This window comes from Cervus canadensis, chromosome 29 (genome assembly GCF_019320065.1).
Source record: "Cervus canadensis isolate Bull #8, Minnesota chromosome 29, ASM1932006v1, whole genome shotgun sequence".
Classification (NCBI taxonomy): domain Eukaryota; kingdom Metazoa; phylum Chordata; class Mammalia; order Artiodactyla; family Cervidae; genus Cervus; species Cervus canadensis.
The window spans coordinates 27734678-27754629 of NC_057414.1; the positions used below are offsets into that span (position 1 = coordinate 27734678).

The 19952-nt window shown below is 53.9% G+C and overlaps 1 protein-coding gene across 3 annotated transcripts in view; it reads right to left on the reverse strand.

Annotated features, from left to right (window-relative positions):
* Positions 1-3985: 3985 nt before the first annotated feature.
* KIRREL3 (kirre like nephrin family adhesion molecule 3) overlaps positions 3986-19952 on the reverse strand; it is a 598271-nt gene continuing 582304 nt past the window's right edge. For 2 of the 3 annotated variants that reach the window (XM_043452393.1, XM_043452395.1), the window contains 7 exons: positions 18661-18761; positions 15706-15904; positions 14687-14722; positions 11033-11140; positions 9474-9583; positions 5453-5539; positions 3986-4768 (listed from right to left, as the gene is read on the reverse strand). In XM_043452393.1, the coding sequence (XP_043308328.1) occupies positions 4325-4768; positions 5453-5539; positions 9474-9583; positions 11033-11140; positions 14687-14722; positions 15706-15904; positions 18661-18761 (1085 nt within the window). In that variant the 3' untranslated portion in view covers positions 3986-4324. The remainder of the gene's footprint in view (positions 4769-5452; positions 5540-9473; positions 9584-11032; positions 11141-14686; positions 14723-15705; positions 15905-18660; positions 18762-19952) is intronic. The other variant, XM_043452394.1, reaches the window with a different exon arrangement.

Consider the following 19952-nt stretch of genomic DNA (forward strand, 5'->3'; position numbering starts at 1 on the left):
AGAAGAGTAGCTTGGGATTGTCTCATTTTTCCCAACTGATGACCTAGTTAGGAAAATGGAAACACAGGGGATTGGGGAAAAGATGAGCCTTACGGAATTTGAGAAGTAACATCAGAGCAAGGGAGTGTTTGATCAGTGAGTCTCAGAGATCCTGTAGTTTTGATTCTGAAGCTGCAAATGGCTGGCCTGTGGTTACAGCTCCTAAAAAACAGCTTCTGTAAGAGGCTTCTTTAAAGGGGAAGTAGACATCAAGATTTAGTTGAAATGTCCTCGGTTTATGTCTAAACGTTCATGTTTTTGAAAGAAACATCTATATGCAAATTAGGATCATTTTTATTTAAATATTTATACTTTTATTTCAACAGAGAGTTGATTTTATAGGGAAACTTCTTAGAAGAAACTAATTACAGAACTCCCCCCTCGTGGTTTTTTCTGGTGGCATCACAAACCATGCATAGGTGGGAAGGGCTGGTGGGACTCCTAGAGTGCATACCTGGCGATTTCAGTTCTGATCATGTCATAGCAAAGGCCATGTGCCCTGTGTATGCCCTTCCCCCATATAGGAAGTGAAAAGGAATTTTTGTTGGCTCCTTTTCTCCTGAGAAATCTCCCAAAAGCTGCATTACGTTTGCTGTTATTTCCCGTGTTCCCCTCCACTCCCGAAGCTCCCAGGCAGCTTCAAGGCCTGTGCCTTTAAGCACTGTTTCAGTTGTCTCCATCAGAGACGGGTTTACTATGGTGCCCTGGTGCTTTGTATGAGACCACCTTCCACTCCATGAGAGTTGAAGACATGGTGGAAATAACCCTGGGCTTTCCAGACTGATAACGAGCCTGAGAGTTAGAAATTGGGCCCTCGGCCAGTGACTCGGAGCCAATAACGAATTGTAAAGCTATCGGAAAGCTGGATCCTGGCCTTGGGAATGGGGCGTGGGGGGGGGAGTGATTTGATACACAGACGCACTTTCCCAGGAAGTTGCTGTCTCTCCAGGTCATTCGGGGACTGGGGGTGGAGGATGCCAGTCATGCTTTCCTACTGGAGCTGCAGCCTGCCCTTCCTCTGCCCGCCCCCGAGTGGGTCCTTGCTTATGGCCTTCAGCACTGGGCATTTTCTAGGATGAGAGTGGCCTTGGGCTTTTGCTGTAGATGGAAACATGTCACAGAGGAAAGCATCTGTTTAATCTCATGCGCGTCACTTGTTAGCTCTGTGACCTTGGGCTGGTCTTTTGGTTTCTTAAAGCCTCACTGCCTTGTCTGTTAAATGGTGATACTTTGTAGAAATATAGAAATTAAATAAGATTACAAATGTGAAGCACTTATTTCAGTTGATGTGAAGTCACCTGCAGGGAAATTCAGGGCTTCCCATTGCCTTAATTTTTTTTTTTTTTTAACACTTCCCTTTACCAACTTTTTTGCCTTTCACTTCTGCATGAGAAGTAAATGGGGCCAGAGGGGTAAAAGGATGTATATAGCTCAGTCCAGCATCCTTCTCAATGCCTTGGCGGTAGAGCTTACTGATTTCACCTACCTGTGTTCTTCTCTTTCACCAGGGCTTACGTGTGATCTCGTACCCTTTCAGTGATTCTCTGCTGTGTCTATGCCTTGGAGAGGGCTCAGGGGGTCGTCCCTTGTAGCCAAGTCTTCACTGTGCAGCCCCATCTTCTGTGATGTCCATAGCCCCACCCTGGGAGTGTCTGAGCCTCTGAGGGAAAAGAGGATTCTGTTCTCCAGGAGATCAGATTTCTTCCCAGGTTATTCTGTACCATAACCTTGGGTTCCAAGAAAAGAACAGGCACCTCCATCCTTTTAGAAGAACTGTGTATTGGGGGTGGTGATGATTGCATGGGGGGTAAGGGGCAAGGTAGGCTGTGGTGAGGATTAGAAGGTCAATTTCCCACCCGCCTCCAAGGTGGGGGAGAGCAGGAGAAGTGAATGGACAGATCATCTTAGGTCATCCTCCTCCTATTCTAGCACATCAAGGCATTCTGCATTTGATCTTACACCCTTATTCTTTATTAGCAAAGGCAAAATATATATGGGAAAGAAGACTTGTGGGGTTAGAGGGCTTGTGGGATTAGAAGACTTAGAGGGCTTCCCTGGTGGCTCAGTGGTAAAGAATCTGCTTGCCAGTGCTGGAGACACGAGTTCGATCCCTGGTCTGGGAAGATCTCACATGAAGCCCGTGCGCCACAAGTATTGAGGCTGTGGTCTCAAGCCCTGGAACCACAACTGCCGAGCCCATGTGCTGCAAGTACTGAAGCCTGTACATCCTAGAGCCCATAGCCCGCAGAGCCCTTGCAACAAAAGCACTCACCACAATGAGAAACCTGGGCTAGGTAACAAAGAGTAGCCCCTGCTTGCCACAGCTAAAGAAAAGCCTGCACAGCAATGAAGACCCAGCACAGCCAAATAAATTCAATTTTAAAATGTTAGCAATTATTAGGAAAAAAAAAATTAAGCTGGAGCCCACAGGCATCTGTGCTGGGCCAGAAATGGTACTCTGGTACCAGGAGCAAGCTGTGAGGCTGGGATGTACACTTAGAGTTCTTAATCAGTTTCTACTCCCTCTGGCTTGGGGGCTATAAAGGAAGATATGAAGGAAATTGGAGGTTCTGAAGCAATAGGAAATATGGTGGAAGTAGATAAATCCTCTGAGTGGAGATGTTAGAAAGGCGATGCATAGAATCTGTGTATTGAGGCTGTCCAAGGAAGCAATGGTGTGGAGAAGCAGCTTTTCGTGATGAAGGTTCCCATGATGGGTAAGGACTCCAGGGAAGGTTTGAGGAGAAGAGGCTAAAACTTAGGAGGAACCTCCAACCTTCAGGACAACATGGCTTCCGCAAAGCTCACAGAGTGAGCATTCTAATTTGGCCCTGTTTATCCACGCCAGCCTGTTGGCCATCACCATGCCAAGCTTTCCACCCAAACAAAGCCATTCTTAGAAAGAACATCATTTGAGTCTCATAGTGTTTGGTTGCTTGGTGGCACAGGCTCTTTGAAGAGGGCCTCCTCCCCTGATCCCCCAGTGGAGGGAGCTGACTTTGCAGAATACTGCCAGAAGAAAGGCCTAGAAGGACCCCACCAATGCGGTCTGGCCCCTTTGCCCCTGAGCTGTATCTGGCATGAGTCAGGTGGTTGGTGAGGCCCCGCGTTCGTGCGCCTTCTGGGTTGGGCACTTCCTAGAGGAGTCTGCCTCTAGGTCCTGTTGCCATCGCAACCAGAGCTCTCCACTGCTTGGGAAAGCCGAATGAAAGCCGGGCCAGGAACCCTGGGTTCCCAAAGCATCCTCTGAGCTTTTGGGGTCTTCCGTGGCTCAGCAGGAACAAAAGAACAGAACGGATCTCTTGGAGGCAGGGCCCCTAATGTTTATTCTCAGGTGGCAGGTAGGCATGAGGAGCTGATTCGCATCCTCTGGTGCCCCTGCAGTCTTACTGAAGACAGGACCACGGTTGTGTGTGTGCCTCTAGGCTCAGCTGAGAAGGCGAGTCTCATCACTTGGAAGGCCGGCCTGCTGGTCCCCTCAAACCCCATGCATCCCCAGACACAGTCTCTCCAACCGCTGTTTAAAGAACCCTGACCAGAGCAGCTCTCACACTCCTTATATTGACTCTGAATATGCAGGGGTGGCGGGGGAGGAGTACACGAAGCAGGGGTGGGGGGAGGCTCTGGGTCACACAGCCTGGCCAGGGGTCCCCGGGTGTCACACTCCCCCTCCTTCTCCCCCCCACCACCCCCCCAGACACAGTCTCTGATTAGACCAGTCCCACCGTAGAGCTGAGGCATCCAGTCCAAGGACAGAACTGCAAGGGTATGGACACAAAACACCGAACAAATTGGGTGGTGGCCAAGGGCCAGGGCCGGTTCTGGCTTCCCAGCCTCGGCGGGTCTGGGCTGTGAGCGGCAGGGGGCACGGGGTAGCTCAGTGCCGGCGAGCGCTTGACCCCCTGCTCCCCAGGGCTGCGGTACTGAAGCACAGGAATGGGGGGAGGGCTGGCGGGCAGCAAGGGGTACAGTTCACGAAAGCAGAGTTTTAGCTGCCTCTGGAGCCTGTGGGAGAGGCAGGTGGAGGAGGGCCTCCGGAAAAAGGCCGGGAGGAGAGGCCGGCAAAGAGCACACCTCCTCTCGGCTGCATCCTCTGCCCGCATCTCCACCCGCAAGCCCCCGTGCCTTGCCGCTGGGCCCACGTTTGTGCTCCATCCATCGGGGCTGCGGGGAGGGTGGTGGCCCTCGGGGCTGTCCTGGAGGCGGCTGCTTCCGGGGTCCTCTGCAGAGTCTCTGCCGAGCCAGACCGAGCTCCGCCCCGTCCCCCACCCTCGGTCCGGGATGCTCAGACGTGCGTCTGCATCCGCCGCTGCAGGGGCCGGCTGGGGTCGGAGTTCTGCGAGGAGGACTGGGAGTGGTGGGAGGAGGAGGCCGAGGCCTTGCTGGCCTTGTCGAACTGCACGTAGCCGTCCTGCTTGCCGCTGCTGCTGACGCTGCTGTCGCACTGCGTGTCCAGGAACGAGCTGCTGTCGCTAAGCGAGCCCCGCTGGAATTCCCGCTCGCAGAGCTCGATGGACGAGCTGCCCGTGCCCAGCACGAACCGCTGCCCGTAGTCGTAGAGCCGGCCCTGGCCGCTCAGCGTGCTGTAGATGTTGGTGAAGGACATGCCGGTGGGCACGCGCTGCTTGCCCGTGGGGCGCAGGTCCGGCTGGCAGCTGGACAGCGAGATGGTGGGGGTCGAGTGGTGTTCCTTGAAGGTGTTGACGCTGTAGTAGCCGTTGGTGGGGTCCTGCAGGGGCCGGAGGGAGAGCCTTGTCACATCACTGGATGGACAGTGGGGAAGGGCCAGGGACAGACAGGAGGAAGGCAGGGGAGGAAGGCAGGGGGTCAGAGTGGGGGTGTGGATTATTAGCCTGGGCAGGATGCTGACAGGTATTCAAGTAGCGTCTTGCCCAGTGTGTGCTTAATTGCTCAGGGGTGTCCAACTCTTTGCCACCCTATGGACTGTAGCCTGTCAGGCTCCTCTGTCCCTGGAGTTCTCCAGGCAAGAATACTGGGGTGGGTTGCCATTTACCTTCTCCAGGTGATCTTCCCGACCCAGGGATTGATCTCCCGCTTGCATTGGCAGGCGGGTTCTTTACCACTAGCGCCACCTGGGAAACCCAGTCTTGCCCGGCGTGTTTTGTTATTTCAGGGCAGCTAGCTCAAGATCATGTGAGAATCTTTCATTATTTTTTGTTTTAGTCCAGAACACGGAAATTCATTATAAATGTGATTGGCAAGAAAGTTAACTCTCTCATCTCCTTGTGGGGGAGGGGGTGATCCCAATTTCACTGAGAGGAGAGGTCCCCAAGGTGAGTTCTGGCCTTTCTCTTATTTGCTGCTGTGGTTTGCCCGGATCTGGGGCTGGGGTCATCAGCGCTGAAGCCTAGAATCCAGGCCGTGCGGTGACTGTAAGCGGGGTTCTTCTTACCTTCAGGTTCTGAAACTCCTTCTCTTCTTCTTTGAGCACCTCCAGCTGCTTCAGCACTGAGTCTTGCTGGAATTCACCGCGGTCCATCTACAACCCCAAAACAGCTGCTCAGAGGGTAGGAAGTGGGCTGACTGTCCACTCCTCCCAGGGGAAAGCTGGAGAAATGAACTCAAAAGATGCTTGCCATCTCTGCCTCCCCCTTCCCCCAGAGACAGGTGAGAAGAGTCCAGAGGAGATTCCAGATCTCACTGTTGTTCTTGGACCCTTGGACCCCTATCCCCACCCCCTCGTGAGAGCTGGAGACAAAGAGGTGGGTGCGTGCAAGGCCCGTTTCTAAGACGAACTCCCTTCCTTTCCTCCCTTCCTCTGTAGGCTACTGTTATCACCTCCAGGGATTTCACTTTGATTCAGTTCAATTGTGAGCATTTACTGACTTCAGGCCAGGCATTGTGCTGAAGGCCAGGCAAACAAAGATCAAGAGACTTTATGAAACAGCTTTGCTCAGCAGGAGGTGGACCTGTAGATAAATAACTGCAGAACCTCTGGGCAGCGGGCAGGACCTCGAGAAGGAATCAATGGAAGCTACCTGCGAGGAGGTGGCAACTAGGGTCTCACCTGTTATTCACTGCAAGGACTTAGACTATTATTAAAAGTTATCTTCCTGAATGGAGGCCAGAGAGTCAGGGGGCAGGGATCTATTTCTGTTTCTCTTTGGGTCTCCAGCATGCCTGGTACAGTGCCTGTGGTCATTGACCAAAATCCTTTTGGAGTGGAATCATATTTAATTGTGTTGTATTAATTCTTTGACTTGTGGGTGCCCAGTGTGGTGCCTGCCATACAGCAGGGCTGTCAGAAATGTTATATTTATGTCAGATGAATGAATGAATGAAGGGACATGCCTCAAAATTACTAAAAATTAAAAAAATAATACTCAAGGTGAAAGATAAAGCATACTTGGCACACAGTGGGTGCATTAATTAGTCTGAATAGCCACAGTGGTGCCTGTCTCGTGGTACAGAATGTTCTTCCCATCTATCACTTCCACACCTGACACAATCTGGTCCAGGTCCCACCCACTCTCGGAGCTGGGACGTGTCTTTTTCTTTGTGACTCATTTTCCTGATCTATTTTTGGAGCCCCGGAGAATTAATCAAGGCTGTTCCATCCTGTTAACTCCCCACTAATGCTGCTTTTTTCATTTTCCAGTATTGCTATGGCTATCTTGATTGGGTTCTTCTTTCCCACCAGATTCAACTTCTAAGCCTGCTTCTCCTCCATACTGGGCTGTATCAGGGCAGGGGAAAGAAGGTCTCCCCAAGGGGAGCCCTCAGTGGGCTTCACTGCTGGGCTTATCCCCTACTCTTAACTGACTGCTGAGTGACCCCCACTCTTTAGGGTCTGGACCAGAGAGTGGTGTCAAGACAGTCAGGGGAGTTCAGAACATCCCACTGGGAGGGAATGCAAGGTCCCTGGGGGATGAAGGACAGGCATGGGGACCTCCACACCAGACTTGATAAAGCTCATCAACAGAGATGTCCATTCCTGCCCAGGTCTGGGCTGTGGTCCCCTCCCTTGTAAGAATGACTGTTCTATGTGTCAGATACTGTGTTTGCTTGGGCGAAGTAGACATTAGCAGACCTTTGAGAAACTCTGGGATTCTTGGTGATGCTTACAGGTAATTAGATATATGTACTATGGAAAAGAAACATGTGGGATTTCCCTGGTGGGCCAGTGGTTAAGAATCCACCCTTCAGTGCAGGGGATGTGGGTTCGATCCCTGGCTGGGGAACTAAGGTCCCACATACCACAGGATCAAATGTGCATTTTAGAAGGACTCTGGTGAGTAAAATGGTAAAAGACGAGAATGTGGGACCACTTGGGAGAATGCTGTCTATCATGGACCAGGGAAGCCGTGAGGCCTGTGCTAAGGAGTAACAGTGAAGAAGTGGCAGAGGCACCTATTTGAAAAGATGGTGAAGTGGAAATTCACAGGACCGGAAAATCAACTGGATAGAAAAAGAGCAGCAGAGAAGACGTCAATTTAATTCCCTGAATGGCGGCGAGCATCTAACAGGGACCGTGGAAGGCGCCAGGGACACAGGGCTGACTTAAGGCGGCTTGCTCATCCTCTAGTGGAGGCAGATAAGGAAACAGGTGACTTCATGTTGACGTAAATAGCTCCCCTTCCTTGGCGCCCTCACTGTGTCCCACTGGCTCCACGCTCTTCAGGGGTTTACCCACTGAGCCCTCACGCTGCCATGTACAGCATGACCTGCACCCCATTTCCTAGATAAGAAGACTGGGGCACAAAGAGGCCCAGGCTGTTAGCCCACTGGCTTGCTGCTGCTCCTCTGACATATTATAACTGTGACACACTATGCAACAGAGCATTCTAGCAGAGTTTTCCAGGGTCTGTCTGCACAGAGGGATGAGTCATGGTCCATCAGTGGAAATCAGGAGGAGGAGGAAAAGGAGTGGCCTTGGGGTTGCCGGAGAAGTTATGAGTGTACAACAGTCCAGCTCCTGAAGAGGAACCTATGCTTATTGCAGACTTCCGTTGGGTGTAGGGGAGAAGGCATGTACTGGACGTTGATAATACCCATGTGTGTATGTGTATAGGATTATATCTTATGTCACATCACATTATGACAATTTATGTACATCAGTTTGCCGACAGAGGTCCTAATAGTCAAGTCAAGCAGTCAAGCAATGGTTTTTCCAGAAGTCATGTACAGATGTGAGAGTTGGATCATAAAGAAGGCTGAGCCCCCAAAGAATTGGTGCTTTTGAATTGTGGCGCTGGAGAGGACTCTTGAGAATCCCTTAGACAGCAAGGCTATCAAACCTGTCAACCCTAAAGGAAATCAACCTTGAATATTCACTGGAAGGACTGATGCTGAAGCTGAAGCTCCAATACTTTGGCCACCAAAAGAACTGATGCGAAGAACTGACTCATTTGAAAAGACCCTGACGCTGGGAAAGACTGAAGGCAAAAGGAGAAGGGGTAGAAGATGATGAGGTGGTTAGATGGCATCACTGATTCAATGAACATGAATCTGAGCAAACTCTGGGAGACAGAGGAGCCTGGTGTGCTGCAGTCCGTGGGGTCACAAAGAATTGGATACGACTTAGCGACTGAACAGTGTATGTGTTCTCTCCCTACGGACAGCTGGGTTCTTTGAAAGCTGGGAATGCATGTTAGCTGTCTTTGAGTCTCTGAGAACTTCAAACACGATATAGTAGACACACTATACACCTTTGTTGACTGAGAATACAAGCATACTTAGTTTTATTGCACTTCGCAAATATTTCTTCCTTTTTTTTTTTTTAATAAATCCAAGGTTTGTGTCAACCCTGTGTTGGGCAAGTCTACTGGCATCATTTTCACAAAAGTGTTTGCTGCTCACTTCATGGCTGATAATTCTCATGATAGTTCAAACCTTTTTTTTTTTTTGGCTGGGCTGTGCAGCATATGGGATCTCAGTTCATCAACCAGGGATTGAACCCGCTCCCCTTTCAATGGGAACCAGGAATCTTAACCACTGGACCACCAGGGAAGTCCCCAAACCTTGTCATTAGTATAAGCTTTGTTATGGGGATCTGTGATCAGTCGATCTTTGATGTTCCTACTCACTGAAGGCTCAGATGATGGCTAGCATTTTTTAGCAATGAAGTACTTTTATATTAAGGTATGTACACTTTAAAAGACATAATGCTATTGTACAGTTAACAAACTAACTGTATAGTGTAAATGTAACTTTGGTATGTACTGGGAAACCAAAAAAAAATGCATGAAACTCGCTTTATCGTGGTGGTCTGGAACCCAACCCACGGTGCCTCCTAGGTCTGCCTGTGGATGCCTGGCCTATAAGCGAGGTGGGGGGCCAGGGGGAGGCGGAGAAGCACATCTTGGCTGATGCTTTGTTCTCAGGAGCATCTAGAGCATCAGGAAGCCTCTGGTTCTGGGACCTTCAGGGCACAGAGGTCTGGGTGGGGGGCGGGGATACGATGATATTCTCACCATCAGCTGCTTGATGGTGGGGTGTTCCTCAGCCTCCCGGCCCGAGGCAGGCTCCTTGTGGACAATCTCCACCCGGATGTCATTCTTGGCCGACACAACACCTTTGAGATCTGGACATAAAATAAGAAAGCATAGACGACAGACAATTGTTATCTCAGACTTCAGGGCCTGAGTTGTCAAGCTCCCCACTCCCCTTGGGTCTACTCTCCGGCCCCTGAACTCAGCAGTTTCATGCATCCCCGCTCCGCTCCTCCCACCCCCACCCCAGTAATAGAACACCTGTCTGGACGTGCTGGGGGCTGCTGTTGGGGCAGGGCCTTCTCTGAGGGCTCCTGGTTGCACATTTCTCAGCCTTTCACTCCTGCTCCTGTGGCCACTGGTCATCCTACTAAGTTCTCACCTCCTTCTAGAAGTCTTCTCTGACCTGCCCTACCCAGCTCTGGTCTCTCTGTTCAGAGAATCCCACCTCTGATTGTGGGAAAGGACCTGGAGATCCTCTGGTCCAGCTCCCACCCGAAGCAGACGCACCCCTGTGCTAGTGTGGTCCAGCTTTTGTGATGGAGAGCTTAACAGCTTCTAGAGCGGGGAGCCCATTGATAGCCTGGAGAGCTCTGCTAGGAAATTCCTGCTAAAATACACTTCCCTATGGAGTCCATTGAGTGGGCGGGGAGGGAGGGCCTGACCCTGCATCCGTGGGAGCCCTCAAGAGAGCAAGGCTACTCAGCTTGGAGGGGAGGACATAGGCAGCCTTCTTCCAACACGTGAAGGCTGCCAAGTGGAGGAGGGAGCAGGCTTCCTCCATTGATTCACTTGGTGCCTTATGCTCACAGAATGTTAGAGCCGGGTGGGACCCTGAAGTTCACCTCAGCCGACCCCTTGCTGTCACACAGGAGGAAACGGACACCCGGAGTAGCTGTGGCTTGCCCGGGGGTCACTGGGTAGAAAAGGTGGGGCAGCAAGACTGTGTCTCTATTGTTCCCACGGCTCCACCATCCCACCTACCCTTCCCGGTGTCTGTCTAGCACACAGAATTTCAGAGCTACACTCAGGATGGAGAGTCCAGGCACACACGATTCAAGAGGGCATCAACACCCCCACTTCATGGCTAATGACTAAAGGCCTTTTAAGAGTCCACACGAAGCAATTCCCTGAATGCTTTTGTTGTTTATTTTTGTGTGTGGGTGACCGGCTTTTCTGGTTGGACTAGCAGATCTCAGAGGGCAAGGATTCCTGCCCCCCACCCCCGCCCCTCCCGAGGGATTTCAGTACAGTTCTGGAAGCACAGGGAATGTGGTGTGTGTTCGGTCCAAGGTGCCAGCCGACGGCCCCGCGGGAGGACGTCCACTTCTGTCCAGCTCAGCATCAGTCGCGTGCCCACTGTGTCCCGGATGCGGGGCAAGGCACCGCATGCAGAAAGATACGTGAGACGCAGCCCTGCCCCTGAAGCTCACAGCACTGGTGGGGCCCCTGTTGCTCCCGCTTACTTGCTCTCCGGGGCAGCCTAAGCCTGGCCTTTTCCTCTGTCCCCCTCCCCGAGCTCCCGGCGCTCCCTCCCGTACTTCTCTGGGAGCGGGCGCAGCAGAAGGCCACGATGGTTGCCAGAAGGACAAGGAAGGCCACGCCAGCTCCGACGGCCACCCCGATGATGACGGCCATCGGTACAGCCTCTGCGGGAGAGAAGGAGGCGGGCTGACTGGGGAGCCGGGACAGTCCGCTCTCCCCGGGGGACTCCACCCAGCTCCTCGGGCTCAGCCCCTGCCCAGCTCTGGGCGTGGGCGCGCCTGGGAGAGGCCGCGGGGGCCTGGGCAGGCTCCGGCAGAGGCCACGGGGGTCAGCTCGGGCGGGGACAGGGGTCACGTGGAGGGGGCAGGGGGACTGAGAAAGATGGGGAGCAGTGATGAGGGGGAGACGAGGCAAGCAGACATGGAGGGGCGGGGAGCGTGGAGATGAGAGGTGAGGCTGGGTGCAGCTGAGCGCCCCGCGGGCGTAAACCGGGAGAGTCTTAAGTCCCTGGCTTTTCTTTGGCAGATGACCATGGTCACTGCTGCTGCTTTTGTTTGCTCTGTCTTTTCCTTCTCTTCCCTTTCCCGGGGCTGGGGGTGGACACGGACAACCAGCTTTCAGAGAGTTTTCAGGTCTGAGGCAGTTTCAGGGCCTGGGCATCACAGGTGGAAGGTGCCAGAGGCAAGTCTTAGAGGCGGGTGGGCAGGATCAGAGCTCCCCGCCCACTTCTTTTTGAAGGAAAAAAAAATTTTTTTTCCCAATTTTTTGGTCACTTCGTGCAGCACACAGGATCTTAGTTCCCCGAGCAGGGATTGAACCCGTGCTCCCTGCAGAGTCCTAACCACTGGACCACCAGGGATTTCCCTCCCCCCACCTTTTTAAGGAGAGAGACCCAGTCCTGCTCCCGCCTCTCCCGGGCCAGTCTCCCGGGCAGGAATCCTGACACCCCACCCTGCCAGAGAGGCGCCCGGAACGCCAGCCAGGCAGGGCTTCACTTCCTGTTGAGTTCCTGAAGTGTGTCTCACGCCCTCCTCCAGTAGAGACGGGTGGGGAGGGGGAGGGTTAGGGTGACGTTAGGGTGGTGGGGTCGCTCTTCCAGACGGTCCAGACCTTTCTGTGGTGGCAGAGGGGGCCTGAGCATAAGATGTGGGGCCCTGCAGTGTCCATGGGGGGATAAATAAGGAATGGAGGGGGAGGGCCAGCTTAGGGCTCACAGAGTCCAAACCTCCCATTTACAGATGGATACCCGGAGGCCCAGAGAAGTCAAGTGACTTGGTTAAGGACACGCAGATGCAGTAGAACCAGTGCAAACCCAGGTCTCCTCTTAACTGCCCTCCTCATTCTGCCCAGCTCCGCACACTGCGTCACATGGATCTTTCACTCTCTCAGCTTTTGTTCAGCCCAGACCAACCAACTTTACCTCTCCTTTCTCATCTGTAAACTGGGATGGTAATAGTGCCTGCCTTGAGGCGGGGTGGGGGGGCCGGGTTGGGGTTTTTGTTGTTATTGTTTAGTCATTAAGTCACATCCGACTCTTTGCGACGCTATGGACTGTAGCCTACCAGGCTCCTCTGTCCATGGGATTTTCCAGGCAAGTTGACAGTGAGTTGCCATTTCCTCCTCCAGGGGATCTTCCTGACCTAGGGATTGAACCTGCATCTCCTGTATTGCAGGTGGGTTCTTTACCACTGAATCACCAGGGGAAGCCCTTGGGATTCATATAGATAAATGCAGGCAGTTAAAGGCTGGCATAGGCTGGTACCCGAAACTGTGCAAGCCTTTGCCCCCATGTCTGTGTGGGAAGGAGGACCACAGCAGATACAACGAGAACAAAGTTCCTTTTAGAGGACTTTCGAGGTCCTCTCCCACCGCGTGTTCTCAGAGTAGACGACTGAGACTCCAGGTGTCTGTCTTCAACTGGGGTTGGCCTCTTGTCTCACTGTTGTTTTCTTTAAAGAGAAGAAAAGAGGAGGAACCTGGCAGACTGCAGCCCCTGGAGAGGCTGGCGGGAGAGGGAGGGGTCCCTCTCTCAGAAGGAGCTGTCACCCTGGGATTTCCCTTCCAGCCCAAGACTTGCACGCTGTTCCATTCATCACCTGCCTAGTGGTGGCTGAGACCCCTGTAGGGGCGGCAGGGGAGGCAACAAACAGGAGGTGTTGGCCTGGTCTCACGAGTCAGAAGCGAGACAATGGGCTTGACCTCAGCCAGCCCCATGAGCTGGTTCTGACAGTGAGATGGTTCCGTCTCAGGTTTCAATTCCTCGCAGGAAGGAAAACTGCTTTGGAAGTTCGTTGGTGCAATGCTTTTGATTTTGATGAATTTGGGTTGGACTTAAGTCTCTCCTAGGAAGTCTAGGAGTCCTTGGAAAACTCCAGTCTTGTGTCAGCTGAGCCCAGAGCAAAGGATGAAGGTGGGGCCTCCCTGGGCCTCAATGTCCATGAAACCCAAGAACCAGGAAAGTGGTATCTAGGGTGATCTCTGCCTCTGGCATCCTTGAGGCCACATTTCCTTAAGTCGTTAACAGCTGGATAGGGTGTGGGTGTGTGACCATCTTATCTGGAGAACTGTCTTAATCGGGGGGACGGGCAGAGGGAGAGGGTCCCGTGTGGCAGGGCACTCGGGTGGCATTCCCACCATAAAGGCCTATGCATGTTTCCTCCTTGCCGGGTCACCTGTACAGGGCGTCCCTCTCTAGACAGGGCTCTCTGGGATGTGCCTGGAGAGGGACAGAGTCTTCCCTCCACCCCAGGAATCTCAGCCACCAAGGAAGGTATCAGGGAGCTCAGAGGAGTGTGCAGACCCAGCAGAGATGGAGACAGGGGGGACACAGCAGGAGTCTGTGTTGCCCCATTGAGTGGCCTGTGTAGGGACTGATGCTTCTAAAGGGGCCATCTGCCCAGAGAAGGTGGGTGTGTGTGGGCCCCACCAGGAGTTTGTGGGAGGAACTGACCAGTCCTAGCTCTTTCTTGGCCAGTGTGGTGGGAGAACCAGGGCAGAGCATCCCACATCTTCATCAGGGCCTTTGTCAACACTGTGGGGTCTGGCTTGCAAAGTCCTGATTCTCTTTGCTGGGTTTCTCCCTGGGAGTGGGGGTTTCTCCTCTTGAGGAGGTCCCAAGACAGAACAACTCAACCCAGGAAGCCTGGTGACCCCTTGGCTGCCGAAGTCGCTGGGGAGGGAGGCAGTGCCTAACGGCCTCGTGGTGAGATGACAGTTCCATGGGGAATGCAGGAGTGGCGTTAGGAGCCAGCCATCGTGAAGCGTGGAGTTAGCATGGATTGTGCGGGTCACAGCAGGGCGGGACAGCCCTGGTGTCCTGGAAGCGACGGCCAAGCTGGTGGTGATGGTGAGAAGCGGGAGGAGCTGGGCAGGGCCAGCTGACCCCAGCGGGGAGGAGCTGACCCCAGAGGGGAGGAGCCAGGGCTTCCAAAGAGGAAGGACGGGAGGGAGGACAGGGAGGAGCAGGAGCTGGTGTGTGGAATGCAGGGAGCCTGCGGGCGCAGCCACAGAGGAGACAGGTCTCGGGGGTCCCTAGACCCACCCTGCCTGATGACCTGGCCCTGCTGCTCACAGCACTAAACCCTCAAGATGGGGGGGAGGGCAGAGAAGTTAGCGGCCTGCCCCAGCCTCCCTATCCCCGCTTTGGGCTCCCTCCCCCGCTAGCCCAGCGGTCCCTTCCCCATCCCGGGAGTCTCATGTCTCCTTCGTACCTGCTTCCAGCCCGGCTCCCGACTTCATTTCCGAACCTGTGTGGAAATAAAGCAAGCGTCCACAGCCAGGGCCTGGCTGGCCAGGGTGGGACGGGACTGGGGGTGGGGGGGTGGGGTGGGGCAGCCATCTGGAGGGTCAGAGGGATGGGAGGGGGGTGCTCCCTCCTGCATCATGGCTCTGGGCCACCCCAGAGATCTGGACTAGCCAACCTGAACTTGGAGTTGGTTCAGATTGACTTAGAGGCTCCAGGGGAGTGGGGCTAGAGAGAGAGAGAGGTGGGGTGGGGGGGCAATTCTGAGGAGGTGGGGGTGCGAACACTAAGGGGAGGCACAGGAGTGGGGGCATTGAGGGGAAGACACGGAGGGTAAGCCACAGGGGACCGGGAGGGTTGGGATGATGTGTGGATGATATTATGCAAATCATGTGGGCAAAGCACTATGCAAAGCAGCACCTATCAGGGAGGAGGCGTTGGGAGCAGTGCATGATCCACAGGGCAGCCCCGCGGCCCCCGGGGCCCAGCTGAGGCCACCTGCTCAGCCCAGAATCTCTCCCAGGGCCGGGCAGCCTGTGGGTGGGCCTTCATCTTGGAAGGGTCAGAGACTGCCAGGGCCCAGGCCCCCTGGACCGTCCTGTCTGCCCTGGACTGACCCCCTGGAAAAGGGCGAGACCTCCAGCCAACCTCAGGATCCAGAGCACCGCTGGCGGACTGCCTGCCCAGCTTCTCTGGAATCCCCTCCAAGCCCCTCTGAGGCTCCCTCCTCCGAGCCTGAGCACTGCCCTCTGGCTGGCATCTCCTTCCCAGCACCATGGTCCACATGTGTCCCCCAGGGAACTGCAGACGGCTGAGCCCGGCCCCCTGCACGCCAGGGACTGGACAGTGCAAGGGTCACCCCTCAGCTTAGCAGGGGCACCCTGGACGCAGCCCTGTGCCCCTAGGACCCTGGAGGACCTAGCCTGGGGCCCTGCCCTCGCAGGGAGCGGCTGCGGCCCATGGCCCTGGCGGTCCTGGCCGCCCCACCTTGCTCCTTGAGCCGGATGATCTCCGTGTCGGAGCCGAAGCTGTTCCAGGCGGTGCAGTTGTAGATGGTCTGGAAGTCGGCCCTCACGATGTTGCTGATGGTCAGCGTGGAGATGACGCCCTCCTCTGTGCTGACCGTCTCCACCGTGTAGCGGCCCGATGTGCCCGATTCCAGCACATTCTCCTTCCAGGACCAGGCCTGCCCAGGTGCACAGAATCAGGAGGTCATCCCCCAGGACCACCCGTCAGGACCACCGGGTGGCCTCCCCGCCCCTGGGTGCACGCGGCCAGGTCCACAGTCGTGATCACTGCCACAGAGCACACGTCACAACACGTGTGCACACAGCACAACATGCACACACATCACAACAGGGACACACCCACCACCCCACACACAGCACACATGCACACACACATACCACAACACGGATATACCCGTCATCATACACACAGACACACACACACACATCACAACAGGGATATACACCCCCCCCCACACACACACAACATGGATACACCCACTGCCCCACACACAGACACATACACACACACACAATATGGACACACACACCACCCGCCCCCACATCACAACATGGACACACCCACCACCCCACACACGGACACACACATCACAACAGGGATATACACACCACCCCCCCCACACACATCACAACATGGACACACCCACCACCCCACACACAGACACACACACATCACAACAGGGATATACACACCACCCCCCCACACACATCACAACATGGATATACATACCACACACACATCACAACATAGATACACATACCACACACATCACAACATGGATACACATGCCACACACACATCACAACATGGACATACCCACTACCCCACACACAGACACACACTCGCACATCACAGCAGGGATATACACACCACCCCCCCCACATCACAACATGGATACACATACCACACACATCACAACATGGATACACATGCCACACACACATCACAACATGGATACACATACCACACACATTACAACATGGATACACATACCACACACACATCACAACATGGATACACATACCACACACACATCACAACATGGACACACCCACCACCCCACACACAGACACACACACACACACATCACAACATGGATACACCCACCACCCCACACACAGACACACACATCACAACAGGGATATACACACCATCCCCCCCCACATATCACAACATGGATACACATACCACACACACATCACAACAGGGATACACACACCACCCCACACACAGCACGTGCGTGCACACACACACACCACAACACAGATACACCCCACACACACACACACACACACACAACACGGATGCACCCACCACCCCACACACATCACACACACACACCCACCCACCCACATGCATGCACAAAGGCTGGGCCACCTCAGAGGGTGTTTCCATCAACAAGGGTCCCTACGTGGCTCTGGGTTGGAACGTTTTCCCTGGGGGAACGGGGGCCCTGGGGTAGCGATGGGAGACCCTCCTTCAGATGGTATCCCGACAGGTGGCAAAGACCAGCCCCAGGCTGACAGAGTCTGGTTTTGTTACTCTGTATGTCTGTACAAAGGTTATGCTCGGAGAGAATCTTCTTCATCTAGCTTGGTTTAGGATGGTGATGGTTTACTGATTCTCAGACCCATTGCAGGTACACTGTACCCCACCCTTCTTGTTGCAGCGTTCAGTAACAGAATGAGTACTAGGGGATGGGGTGGATGAGTCCCAGGCCGCTTCCAGGTCACTCCTGGTTGTGGGGGGTGCCCTGGGCTCTGTGGGGGTGTTTAAGTGCATCCGACACCATCACCAAATGTTCCCTGGGGGTAGAACTCCCCCAGTTGAGAACCCCTGGCCTCGAGTCCCATCTCCATGAAGACAAAGACTGTGTGAACATGTTCAGGGGTGGACTGGATATTGTCTACAATGGGACAGTGTTGATAATGTTCCATTGACAATGAAATATAATTACACTTATACTTTAAAAACAATTTAAAGAGTGAAAGGAACAGAGAAACATAGGTGTTAGTCCTATGCATGAACTTTTGCCATTTTTGTGTGACTCAGACAGTGAATGAGCTCAACCCCTGAGGAAGTGTGTAACTGTAACAACGTCTTCATCTACAGGAGGACACCTTAGTTGTCAGGCATGTGCCCTTGACCGCCACTCTGGCACCGCCGTCCCCGGGAAAGGTAAAGCTGCCCTGTGAACTTGAGTCTTCCGGCAGGACCACCCGGGCCCTGGGGCTTGCCTCTCTTTTTTTTTCTTCCCCAGCTCCCGCCAGTTTCAGCTGAACTTGGCTGAAGACCCCACTTTTACAAAGGCAAATACCCAGGAGGGCCAGAAGTGAGCTAGTTGGGCTGCCTCAGCCGCACTGCCCTGCGGGGAGCAGGGTTTGGAGGAAGGGGGCAGGGAGAATGGAGTGATTCTTTTGCAGGGAAAACTTGATAAACGGGGCAGTGTCCTCCACGGACAGCCAAGCAGAGGAGGCCTCCGGAGGTGCAGAGAGGGGTCTGCCGACTATAACTGCTTCCTGTTTACGACTTTGCTAACGGCTGGCCTTGAACCCAGGAAAGGGAAGAGATGGTTTATCTTTTCCTTCTGCTGCCCTCTTTCCCCTCTGCCCTCAGGATGCAGAATGCAGTCAGAGGCACAGCTGAGAGGCAGAGTGGAGTTAAACATACCCACGGGTGAGGAGCACACCCCATCCTGAGAAAGGAAATTGCCCGTGACTTTTGTCTTCATGAAGCTTTCCCAAGAAATAGTTTTTCCCAATAAGAAAGGGAGAGCAGAGACGACTGACCAGCCAGATGGCTGAGCAGCTGCGGGCGGAGATGACCCACCAGACTGTCTGGTGTGTGTGTGGGGGGCGGCTGTGCCCCTTGCTCACCACCACCCCCCCAACAAGCCCGCCCCCAGGCACTCACGATGCGGTCGGGAGGTGGCGTGCTCCGGATGAAGCACTTGATCTGGCCCTTTTCCCCATGCAGGGCATGCTGGGTTTGGGTGCTGGAGATGATGGGGGGTCCTGTTGGGGAGACAGCATCATATCAGAGATTCGGGAGGGGCGAGCCCCTGGCTGGACCCCTCGCGGCAAGTTCAGAAGTTTATACATCCATTCAGTCATTCAGCAAACATTTAGCAGGGGCTTAAGAGATAAAGGAGGCGTCAGTCATAAACCTTTCAGGGGAAGATGAGTGAGCGAATGCCTCTAAATCAGGATTCCCAGAGACATGAAAAGCTGTAATAGAAGATGGTGGTGGTGATAGAAAGAGGTGAGGTTGACACCAGGCAAAGTGCTAACCGACCTCACAGGAGAGAGAAATCTACCTGGCAGGTGGGGAAAGCTTTATGAAGGAGGCGGTAAACCTGAGAAGGGAGTGGGGGAGGGGTCAGGAAGGAAGGAAGGAAGGTAATGTCACCTCCCCTAACTAAAGTCAGTTCAGTTCAGTTCAGTCACTCAGTCGTGTCCGACTCTTTGTGACCCCATGAACTGCAGCACGCCAGGCCTCCCTGTCCATCACCAACTCCCGGAGTTTACTCAAACTCATGTCCATCGAGTCGGTGATGCCATCCAACCATCTCATTCTCTGTCATCCCCTTCTCCTCCTGCCCTCAATCTTTCCCAGCATCAGGGACTTTTCCAATGAGTCAGTTCTCCGCATCAGGTGGCCAAAGTACTGGAGTTTCAGCTTCAGCATCAGTCCTTCCAACGAACACCCAGGACTGATCTTTAGGATGGACTGGTTGGATCTTCTTGCAGTCCAAGGGACTCTCAAGAGTCTTCTCCAACACCACAGTTCAAAAGCGTCAATTCTTCGGTGCTCAGCTTTCTTTATAGTCCAACTCTCACATCCACACATGACCACTGGGAAAACCATAGCTTTGCCTATGACCTTTGTTGGCAAACTGAAGTCACGTCGGCCTTAGTCAGCCGTTGGATTTTAAGCCGTTCCCTCATATATCCAGTAGAGGGCGCGCTCGCCTAACAAATCAGTGTCCTTGGCCGGCCAGGCAAACCAAGGCAGGAAGGGAAATAAAAGGTGTTCCTCCCCCAAGTGGGGAATCACCCCACATAGATGGACTGGGCTGCGTACGTTCACAGCCTCCATCTCACAGGTGTCTCAGGAGATCCCTTAGTTCATCACCTTGTCTGCCTCCATGTGCATACCAGCCAGCCCAGGTGGGACCATGGCTCCAAAGCTGACCTCGATGTTAT